The following is a 12233-nucleotide window of genomic DNA, read 5'->3' as shown; positions in this document are numbered from 1 at the left end:
ATACATTACTTCTGCCCAGCTCTCTGCTTTACATAAATGGACTTGTGTGTGTGTGTCTGTGTGTGTGTGTCTATATTATGTGTGTGTATCTGGTTCCAATCCCTCAGATTTTCTTCAGAACGAGAAACCAAAGTTACAGAATCTGAAGTCAAAGGGAGGTAAGTGATTCTCCCATATCATCTAGTTGGGACTAGAATTCTTCTATGGGTTCTTTCTACTATTCTTGAAATCATTAAAAATCTGGTAATTAAGGATTTGCTGAAAGTATCATAAATTACTTCAAGCCAACCAACCAATTTCCATGACTATCTCAAGTTCCAAGTGACATACGTGTTGTAGCACAGCTGCTACTAGCCCAGCGTGACGACCTCTGGATCAACGGTGGGCTCGCTCTAAAGGCGCCCCCCGCCCGTCCCCCCGGCGCCCCCGCAAGTCCACATGCTCACAGCCACGCCTACCTCCTCCTCAGGCGAGAGCTTCACTTTCCCGTCTCGGACCGGGAAGCCACTGCCGAACTCCTTCGAGGCAATATCAGCTCCATATTCCACGGTAACATCCTCTTCAATAGTGCTCACCAGTCGCCAAAATTCTTTCTCAACCAGTTCTGTGGGAACCATCTGTATACAAAACAAGGAAATAAAGAGAGTGACTCTCCTCAGACACTCACAAACTGCCCGTGACCAATCTGACTAGACAGGCTAAGTGACAGGAGTCACAGGATAGCAGCCTGAGGAAAAACTGTGTACATAACGTCCCAAATATTCCTCAACTGGACCCCGACAACTCAGACATGAACATCACTTTCTAAAAGGAATTTTATAACCAAGAGCTGACTAAGAATTCATGTTCCTCTATCAACAACCTGGCCACTACTGTAAAAGGAGTCAAGGAAAGCAGTGCTAAGATTTAAGAACTGGAGATGTTTTTCTGTTTTGAGAACTCTAATATACAACCTGGTTGACTTCTGTTTAGTAACAGTAGTTAGCTCTATTTGAACGATGCTTTATCCTCTGAAATGCGTTCAAACACATCACCTGAGTCCACCCTCTCGCTCTTTCCACTAGACCTTGCAGAGAGTAATGTGGGCAGCCACGAGGAAAAGGCAGGGTGCAGCAACTCAGCGGATGCAGGCCCGAGTGTAAAGGGCTGGCCAGGCTGAGTGCTTAGGGTCTGCACTAATCTGATATGAGGTCAGAGGCCTGTCCCTCAAAGTGCAAAAAGCCAACCACAAATACAAGACTTAACCAGGACTGGTTAAGCAAACATATGGGGAAATAATATGTAACGCAGGAGGGGTAAAAAGATCTGAAAATTCAAAGGGAATATTACTTGAATGTATAAGCCTGTTAAATAAGGGAACATTTTAAGTAACTTAACAGTTAATGTTAGTGATGCGAGGCGAAGCAGGTGCACTCATACACTGCTATGGTCCCGTAAATGATACAGCTATTAGATGGGGAAAAAATAGATAAATATTAAGAAAATAATCCAATTAAATAGACATACAGGACTTCCCTGGTGGCGCAGTGGTTAAGAATCCGTCTGCCAATGCAAGGGACACGGGTGGGCTCAACAACCAGATCCCGACCGGTTCCCGGATCCCTGGTCCGGGAAGATCCCACGTGCTGTGGAACAACTAAGCCCGTGCGCCACAACTACTGAGCCTGCGCTCTAGAGCCCTCGCGTCACAACTACTATAGCCCGTGTGCCCTAGGGCCCACATGCCTCAACTACTGAAGCCTAGAGCCCGTGCTCCTCAACAAGAGAAGCCACCACAATGCGAAGCCCGTGCACCGTAACAAAGAATAGTGCCTGTTCGCCGCAACTACAGAAAGCTCACACGCAGCAATGAAGACCCAACACAGCCCCCGCCCCCCGCAAAAGGAGATGTCTGCTATAGCACTTTGTTGGTAGTGAGAAAAAACAGCTTAAATATCCAGAAGTATGGTAGGAAACCATTCATTTTGGTGTACTCATTTGATGGAATAGTAAATGCTGAATGAAGCATGCTTATGCTTCTAAGGGAATAAAGGAGAATTTAAAAAACTAACGTTTAGGGACTTCCCTGGCGGTCCAGTGGTTAAGAATCTGCCTTCCAATGCAGGGGACGTGGGTTCGATCCCTGGTTGGGGAACTAAAATCCCACATTCTGCAGAGCAACTAAGCCCGCATGCCACAACTAGAGAGAGCCCTGTGCTCCAAAGAGCCCGTGCACCGCAACTAAGACCCGACGAAGCCAAATAAATAAATAAATATAAAATCCTAAAGTTTACAGTGCTAACTTATGACAACATAACAAGAGGTAAATGTGCCCCCAGGGCACAGCACATGGAGTGGCACACAGGAGTCATTCAATAAATTTTGCAAAGTTTTCTTTGAATTTTATTTGTTGAGCTGAAAGGACTGCTGGTGATTTCCTTTCATTGGTATTCTGTTACTGTCGCTATATGATTTGTCTCAAAAGGCCTATCTTTAGAGAAATCAAATGAAAAATTAGAATGCATTTTGAAGTACTGTGGAATGTTAATACTACGGAACAAATTAAAGGTTTCATTGTGCAAGACAATGACTGACTATCAGAGATAAGGGCCAACTCAAACGTCTTCAGATATACCTTTCCCCAAAGTTACTAAAATCCTAAATCGAAGCAGTTATGTATGTACATACATGGACTGGCATGTTGAAGTAATCAGATTTGAACGCATCTGCCATTTCCCCGAAAGTACGGAGGGTATAGTCCCTGGCTGCCTGTTCAAAACCAAATGCTTCTTGTGGCTTACTGCACTCCTGTCAAAACACAAAGAAAGAAAAAGGAAAGATATTTATTTATATGTATATTTACTTATGGTTCACATATATATGTATATATATGAGAAATCATATATATATGTTTACTAAAATTACTTATGTAGTGTAATTCCCTTTGTGCAATTTCCATTTGTCTGGATGAATATACGTTGAAGTATTAACAGTGATTATCTATGGACTATGAAATTATCTATTTTTTAAGTTTTTCAGTGCCTAAGAATTTTTGCGAAGAGCATGCACTGCTTTTTTTAAATGAAACTTTTAAGAGTGTAGTTATTCAACTGTCTTCCTGATGCTCAGCTTGCTGCACAGCTGTGCAGCTAGCTCACTTCCAAGACCTCTTTCCTATTCAGGCCCACACCAAGTTTTGTCATGAGACTCCTTATTATCAATTGCCAAACCTAAAACCGGAAGGTGAAGAAAAAACGTTCTTAAGGAAATTTTCTGATGCCACCTCTGCTATTACTGCTGACCTGAGCCAAACACTTAGGACACCTCCAGTCTCCCTTGGGAACATCATGGAGCGGCGGGATCAGGCAGAAGGTGTGGTAACTGTCGTCACACCCATCACACAAGAGAAGCCGGTCCTCATCGTTGCCACTGCCACACAAGAGGCAGACATACAGGTCAACCTGCGGCATGAAAATGGGCACAGAACACAGGGTCGTGAGCTGCTGTTTGATTCTGTGAAACTCTAGGAATGAAATGGATCTGAGGCATAATCTAGTCTCTCCAACATGCTGCAAGTGAAAATGTTTCATCCTCTATAAGGGACATTTTAAATAAAAATGCTTTACCTTCTGTTATGAGATATTTCATAACATCTCATGCATTCCCAACTCTGAAGAGTAATCTCCAAGATTTCTCAATTGTGTGTTTTAATTAAAGTTTGTTACTTAAATATCCAGCTTTTAGTAGCTTATAGAAAGATAGTTTTCTAGAAGAATAACATGTTAGGCAATAAATTATCCACCTAACCAAAAACAGAGCTAATGAAGGAAAAGTTCAATTTTGCCATGTTAAAAGGCAAAAGATTTTACAGTTTTTACAAAACTTAGTTTCCTTTTAACATGGCAAAATTGAAGTTAACTAACCACATTAAATTACCACTTTACATTCTAATTAATCACAGTTAAGTTTCCCCAAACACAGTAATAAACCTACACAGTCATTACCTACTATGGGTTGTATCGTGTTTCCCCAAAATTCCTATGTTGAAGTCCTAACCCCCAGTACCTCAGAATGTGGCTGTATTTGGAGACAGGGTCTTAAAGAGGTCGTTAAAAAGGTCATATGGGTGGGCCCTAATCCAGTATGACTGGTGTCCTTTTAAGAAGAGACTAGGACACAGACACACACAGAGGAAAACCATGAGGACACAGGGACATGACCGTCCACAAGCCAAGGACAGAGGCCTCAGTAAAACACCAAGTCTGCAAACACCTTGATCTCAGACTTGTAGCCTCCAGAACCGTGGGAAAATAAACTTCGCTTGTTTGAGCCACTTGATCTGTGATACTTCCTTATGGCAGCCGGAGCAGACTTTTTTGTTGTAGCAAATAGAAACCTGGACTCTGCTAGTTTTCTGACTGCTTTGTTTCTGTGCTGGGGCAGAGGGAGATGATATTTATGAACAGCACATTTAATTGGCATGACTTCCAATTCCAAGATCCAAAGCAGTGTCATCAGGCTGCTCCCAGGTGCTCAGAAGGGGGCTGAGGAAGAGAGCTTGGCGTTTTGTTTCCGCCTGAGAGAAGAGTTCCCAGGCCTCTGACCCTGCTAGGCCCTCGCCTCCCTCCCACCTGCGCACTCCCTCCCTTATCCTTCCTGGCTGTAAGGTCGGAAAACAGCATCTTGACTTCTGATCTACCTTCAGCTCGCTGGGAGGTGGGCTAGTCCCTTATCGACCATTCTCCATGGGATCGAGCCCACCGGCATTCAGCGCTGAACTGAACGCCCTCCAGAAAAATGGCTGGCCACGCTCCCCGCTGTTACTACTGATGTCATGACGCATCCGTGTTTCCCTGTTTATAAACTGATACTACAAACCACCTCTAAAGGTCTTTTCATGGTGAGACACTGAGCCAGCAGTCCCAGGGAAGGCACTAAGTATAAACTGGGCTGTAAAAGTGTTTAAAGATGTCGACTCACAGCACTGGTGGTTTTTTTCGCTCGACTCCTGGGTTTCTCCTTCTCGCTCTCTGTAATACACTCCTTCCTCTCAGCAGGTTCTTGCTTGAGGCTGCTTTTCCCGTCTTTCTCTGCAGGAAGCAGTCCAGGTCAGCACTCCCTCTGCTCTGCGCCCATCAGCTCCCTCCCCCCGTGCTCATCCCTCCTGCTGCTGAGGTGCTCCCGGGATTGCTGCAGCACAGCGGCACCCAGAGTTACTAGGCTCAGGAGCTCCGAGCTGCCTACTGTTATGATGGCGTGCAACTCTCACACCATTCAAATTCCAAGAGACAAGCACAACACAGGGTACCAGGTGCTGCTCAGGTCTGTATGCTTTCAAAGTGGGAGCCGGAGATATGCTCTTCTTAAGACCAAGACATAACATATGTTGGTGAAAGCAAATTCCTCTTGATCTTGACCATAAGACACTGACCGTTCACCAACAGCACCCCCTCCACGTTACAGATTATCCCTTCATGATCTAAGATTACTAGCCTCTCTAGCTTCCTGGTTTCAAAGACTGAGAATTTTCCAAAACACTAGCTATCAATTAATGAGCTATTGTGCAGAAAGTATTGCGCTAAATGCTTTCCATCAATTGTGATTATGTCAATCACATAATCCTTTGCAACCAATCTGTTTCAAAGACAAGAAAACCGACGTTAAAAGAAGTCAAGAAGTATCTCTAGGGTCATACAACTAGTTAGTGGCTGAGCCAGGATTCAGATTCAGATCTGTATTTTTACAACTCCATCTACTTTCCGTTATGTTGCACTGCCTTTTCCACTAACTCACCAGTCACTAAGAAAAGCCCATTTCAATAACTGCTTCTTCATTACTAAGTGCCTGCCTATATAGAATTTCTCTCAAGACAGTGTCAAACCTACCTTTCAGTGACTGACATCAAGCAGTGGCCAGGCAAGCATCTGTCAATTAAAACTCAGATTAAGAAAGCCTGCCTGCCTGCCTGCCACGCCTGAAACAAACCTATCAGATATCCAGTCAAAGGCACCTATGCTTCTCACAAATCACTTCTTTACAATTAATGCTATTGAACCAAATTTCAAAGTATTGGGTTGGCCAAAAAGTTTGCTTGGTTTTAAGTAAAAATAAGACACATTTTTCATTTTCACCAAGAACTGTATTGAACAACATATTCACTAACCGAATGAACTTTTTGGCCAACCCAATAGCAACTAGTTACAGTTGAGAAATTCAATCACATTTCTAATATGCATATATTCATTTGTTTCTCTCTCCTTCCAGTCATCTAATTATGAAAACAAGGGTATTAATATAATAAGATTTTATTTCTCAAGGCACAACCCAGTGACTAGTATGTAAAGTTGTTCCAATATTTTCTTAACTACCAGATGAATGATTGTTTTTACTTATTCACTCTTCCTTCCTATTCATGGATGAACTTTCTTACCATTTTCACACTTTGGAGCTGGACATCCCATTCGACGTCTCAGGTTATGAGTTCTGGCTTCTGCTGTCTCTTCTGGTTCTATTTTAATACTCATGGCCTTAAAAAAATTTGTCATATACATGAGTATTACCTTTAAAAAGACAGAAATCTTCTAAAATCCAATTGGAATCACAAAGTGCCTATAATCTTATAAATTCTCTCTATTAATAGGACATTCAAAACTCTCTCCCTTAGAGCAGAGGTCCCACCCTTAATATTATTGTTACTTAAGGAATCAATGAGGAAACTTAGAAGTTAGGAGTATTCTCCACTTCAACAGGTCAAAAATTGAGGGAAAAGTCAAAGGATCAGGGATGACTTATGGGAAGTGTTACTACCCAAATTGGGAACAGTGTGTATTTCCTCCTAGAAGCCCCTCAGTTCTCATCTACTCACAACTTACATAACTTAGCCAAATCCTCAACGGTTACATAAATAACGTAATTTCATCGGCCTAGAAGAGTTTGCTGGCTCTTCCAAAGTATGACAGCATTCAAGGAAAACTCAGCTTCCACAACAAGTTTCTATTAATTCTTGCTGTGAACTGTCACTACAAACTGCTCCCCTAACACCGCTGAGTCACGGCTCCCTCATCAGTGAGAGCGCGTGAGCCAGTCTCAGTACCTGGTGTCCACGAAGTGCTCATACTGATTGATAAGCAAAGCCCTGTCTGCTCTGGGACACAAGTGACGTTGTGGAACTGTGCCTGTGTTCATTCATGCACAATCAAGATGTCTACTGCTAACACGATTTCTTCCAGGGCCATACCATCACCATGATGCGTCATCAAGACAGACCTAGGCATCCACAGCACTGGGCGTGTCTTACACATTTAAAGATCAAGATGTGCTCAAACAAGAACTGACTTTAAGACGAATAAACTTGCAGCCTGCTTGTGGGCTTCAAATAACCATATATGTTCCTATTCTGAGGGATTCTCACTTCAAAAAAATAGAGTCACTACATTTTTTCATATCTCCAACTTACCTAAGTGAAAAGTAATTCCCTTATTTATCCATTTCCTCAAAAACCAAAATGGCTGATTTTTTTCATCCTCACCAATAATTATTAAATAACCCAACTGCTGATTTAGAACCCTAACTAATGCCATGAGGCTTCCCAGTTCTAAACTTCCCTAATATATTAACCACTGACTCTTCATACTCATGTGTCCACCTCTGTGTGGGAACAGGTAGCTGGGAGAATACTCTTCTCCCTGTCCAGGAGAAACCTCTCAGAGCAGAAAAATCTAAGAGCAACTTGTCTTCTTAAGTCTTTCACTCCTCATCTTCCCTCGTGCTTCACTCTCATTTTACCCGTGTGTTATATATCACCAGCCCCCCTTGCTGACTGAATATTTTCTGGCTTAGCATAAATGTTTGCCACAGATTCCATACTCCTCTTCAGGAAGTCTGAGAAAAATAGCTTTCACTACCTTCTTCGTAACCTCTCAAAAACAGTACTTTTCAGCAAACATCTCCAGCTTCACTCCTACTAACCTTAATTCCCACTAAACCTTGCCCAACATCACGAGGCTCACAATGAACGCCCATTCACCTATTCTCCCCTAGGCTCTGACAGTTAACCATGCAGCAGCTGACTGTCCAGGCAGCGTAAACCTAGAAAGACTTCAATTCCTTGCCCCTCTGACAGTGCAATTCCCCCAAGTGTAAAAGCTAGAGTATACACAGCATCCATCTGTGAGGTTAAGTAAAGTTCAATCTATGAAGAGCACGTGCATGAGAGAAATCCAGGGTCAGACACACGTTAGCACTGGGACTTGAGGCCTGGCTGATCAGCCTCACGAGGCTCTCACCTCCGCTCTCATGCGTTTTGCTCGTCGAGCTGGAGGACACGTTTCCAAGGGCTGCACAGACTGCCTCTGGGGAATATCATGGGGTTTGTATTCCTTGTCCTTTGTGTCTGTGGTCAGGTTTGGCTTCTGCAGACACTGGAAATAAAACACAACCGTACTGATAAATTCTCCGCCGCCCCTTTTTAAAAAAAATTTATTTATTTATTTTTAATTTTGGCTGCATTGGGTCTTCGTTGCTGCGCATGGGCTTTCTCTAGTTGCAGCGAGAGGGGGCTACTCTTCATCGTGGTGTGCGGGCTTCTCATTGCGGTGGCTTCTCTTGTTGAGGAACATAGGCTCTGGGCGCATGGGCTTCAGTAGTTGTGGCACGTGGGCTCAGTAACTGTGGCTCGTGGGCTCAGTAGTTGTGGCTCGCGGGCTCTAGAGCGAAGCCTCAGTAGTTGTGGCGCACGGGCTTAGTTGCTCTGCAGCATGTGGGATTTTCCCAGAGCAGGGCTTGAACCTGTGTCCTCTGCATTGGCAGGAGGATTCTTAACCACTGCACCACCAGGGAAGTCCCTTCCCCCTTTTTATTTATTTATTTTATTTTTTATTTTTTTGTGTGCGGTACGCGGGCCTCTCACTGCTGTGGCCTCTCCTGTTGCGGAGCACAGGCTCTGGACGCGCAGGCTCAGTGGCCATGGCTCACGGGCCCAGCCGCTCCACGGCATGTGGGATCTTCCCGGACTGGGGCACGAACCCGGGTCCCCTGCATCGGCAGGCGGACTCTCAACCACTGCACCACCAGGGAAGCCCCCTTCCCCCTTTTTTAATCTTAAGAGAATTTCACTGGATTTTTGCAGGGTATAATTTACAATGATTTATGGAAATACATAACAGGTGTGCAATTTTTAAAATCTAAATAAACACAAAGACAAGTCTGCAGTTACCAACCATATACACACACATACAGTTGTAACAGCTTCACTTTTTTTCAGGAGGTGAATGGTGTTGCTTCAATTCATTTAATTGTTGATATCACCTCATCAGGTTACAACACGCCACAGCAGGCTCAAGGCAGTCCCCATGAGCCAACAACAATTATCCCTGCTTGCAAGTGTAAATTAAGTGAAGGCCCAAACTGCTAGAAAGGCCCCCTGTATGTTCCCCAAATAGCTTTCCATAATCAGAATATCTCATTAAAAAAATGTTTACAGTAATAAAATATGGAATCCAGTAAGTTTTCTAAATTTTACAATCCCATAGGTTTAAACATAATTAGCAACCTTCTATTATCAAAAAGATATCGTTTGGGGCTTCCCTGGTGGCGCAGTGGTTGAGAGTCTGCCTGCCGATGCAGGAGACATGGGTTCGTGCCCCAGTCCGGGAAGATCCCACATGCCGCGGAGCGGCTAAGCCCGTGAGCCATGGCCGCTGAGCCTGTGCGACCACAGCCTGTGCTCCGCAACGGGAGAGTCCACAACAGTGAGAGGCCCGCGTACCGCAAAAAAAAAAAAAAAAAAAGATATCATTTGAATTGAGAAAACAGACCATGTGACTATTACCCCTTATTAAAGCTTTCCTTTTCTTCAATATATTCCTACAAAGTCTAACTCACAAGAAAAAGGTTAATAGAGAGCCCACAGCAATAACTTTGGTTCTGATCATACAAGAATCTCTTCTTGCTTTGATTTTTCTTTTTAGTTTGATTCTAAGCTCACCGAAAAAGAGTATTTAATGCCAATACAACAAAACACAGTGACAACAAAATATTACCACTGAATCTAATATGAATTTCAAGTAAATACCACTCCTTTATAAGAGGTCCTACAAATGCCACAGGAAACATTTTTAAAAGCAGGCTCCAAAATGTAACCACTGAAGGTCTACTGTATGATCCATACTTGTAATAAGATACACCGAAACTATAACCTTCTACAACTCTTGGCTCTGCGAGCAACCATGCAGTGTCACTAACATGATTGGCTCCTTCCTCCTGACATTTGCATAAAGAATCCAGAGAATGGGGAGAAGGACAGAAGAAAATACAGAGCAACCATCTAACACAATCTACTTCTGACATTTAAGTAATATGTACTGTTAAAAAAATACTAGAGTAGATTTCTTGATACTCTCAACAAGAACGAATCTACCACTGGGAGCACAACCTGTAATATTAAATATTCTGCTTCTTCTAATTAAACCTACACACTGATTTGATCTAGAAACATCAACTCAACCAGTATGGAATATCACTGCCCATTCCACAACAAGTCCTCAATTGAGCGTTTAGAGTATGTTCAATGAAAACATGCAGATGGGAATAAAACCTGTCCCCCATCTAAATTAACCTCCTTTATGTATTATGTACACTTTCTATTGAGACCCGAAAGTATGTGTGATTGTGGAGATATGAACTGAGCTGAATCACAGACATTTTATTTGTTTACCCATCCGCCTACTAAAGGACATCTTGGTTACTTCCAACTTCTGGCAATTATGAATAACAAACCTGCTACGAATATCCGCGTGCAGGTTTCTGTGTGGATCTAAGTTTGCAACTCCTTTGGGTAAATACCAAGGAATGTGATGGCTGCATGGTATGATAAAAGCATGTTTATTAGTTTACTAAGAAATTGCCCAACTGTCTTCCAAAGTGGCAGTTCCATTTTGTATTCCCACCAGCAATGGAAAAAGGTTCCTGTTGCTCCACATCCTCGCCAGCATTTGGTGTTGTCATGTTCTGAATGTTGGTCATTCTAATGGTGTGCAGTGGTGTCTCATTGCTGTTTTCCATTCCTTTGAAAAAAATATGTATTTTAATTCTCCTTTCCTCTATGGATTATTTTCAAAAATCAGAAACGGGCATAAAAATTTATGCACAAAGAATTCAGCAAGAGGAGACATTCACAGAAGGATGGACAAAATGAAAGGGAGAGGACTTTCTACCAGATGAAGGAATTAATAAAGCCCCAGAAAAACAATTAAATGAAGTGGAGATAGGCCACCTTCCAAAAAAAGAATTCAGAATAATGATAGTGAAGATGATCCAGGACCTTGGAAAAAGAACGGAGGCAAAGATCAAGAAGATGCAAAGAAATGTTTAACAAAGACCTAGAAGAATTAAAGAACAAACACCTAGAAGAATTAAAAAACAAACAAACAGAGATGAACAATACAATAACTGAAATGAAAAATACACTAGAAGGAATCAAGATCAGAATAACTGAGGAAGAAGAATGGATAAATGACCTGGAAAACAGAATGGTGTAATTCACTGCTGTGGAACAGAATAAAGAAAAAAGAATGAAAAGAAATGAAGACAGCCTAAGAGACCTCTGGGACAACATTAAACGCACCAACATTTGCATTATAGGGGTCCCAGAAGGAGAAGAGAGAGAGAAGGGACCCAAGAAAACATTTGAAGAGATTATAGTCAAAAAATTCCCTGACATGGGAAAGGAAATAGCCACCCAAGTCCAGGAAGTGCAGAGTCCCAGGCAGGATAAACCCAAGGAGAAACACGCCAAGACACACAGTAATCAAACTGACAAAAATTAAAGGCAAAGAAAAATTATTGAAAGCAACAAGGAAAAAACGACAAATAACATACAAGGGAACTCCCATAAGGTTAACAGCTGATGCCTCAGCAGAAACTCTACAAGCCAGAAGGGAGTGGCATGATATATTTAAAGTGATGAAAGGGAAGAACATACAACCAAGATTACTTTACCCAGCAAGGATCTCATTCAGATTTGATGGAGAAATCAAAAGTTTTACAGACAAGCAAAAGTTAAGAGAATTCAGCACCACCAAACCAGCTCTACAACACATGCTAAAGGAACTTCTCTAAGTGGGAAACGCAAGAGAAGAAAAGGACCTACAAAAACAAACCCATGGGGCTTCCCTGGTGGTGCAGTGGTTGAGAGTCCGCCTGCCGATGCAGGGGACACGGGTTCGTGCCCCGATCCGGGAAGATCCCACATGCCG

The 12233-nt window shown here is 42.7% G+C and overlaps 1 protein-coding gene across 2 annotated transcripts in view; it reads right to left on the bottom strand.

The window, feature by feature from the left end:
• Positions 1-12233, bottom strand: part of KDM5B (lysine demethylase 5B) — a 73668-nt gene that overhangs the window by 25010 nt on the left and 36425 nt on the right. For both annotated transcript variants that reach the window (XM_081256133.1, XM_081256134.1), the window contains exons 5-10: positions 8265-8399; positions 6410-6506; positions 4960-5069; positions 3282-3440; positions 2668-2787; positions 459-617 (exon numbers count right to left, since the gene is read on the bottom strand). In XM_081256133.1, the coding sequence (XP_081112259.1) occupies positions 459-617; positions 2668-2787; positions 3282-3440; positions 4960-5069; positions 6410-6506; positions 8265-8399 (780 nt within the window). The remainder of the gene's footprint in view (positions 1-458; positions 618-2667; positions 2788-3281; positions 3441-4959; positions 5070-6409; positions 6507-8264; positions 8400-12233) is intronic.

This window comes from Mesoplodon bidens (assembly GCF_964165515.1).
Source record: "Mesoplodon bidens genome assembly, chromosome: 2".
NCBI classification, from domain to species: domain Eukaryota; kingdom Metazoa; phylum Chordata; class Mammalia; order Artiodactyla; family Ziphiidae; genus Mesoplodon; species Mesoplodon bidens.
This window is presented reverse-complemented; position numbering and strand designations above follow the sequence as displayed.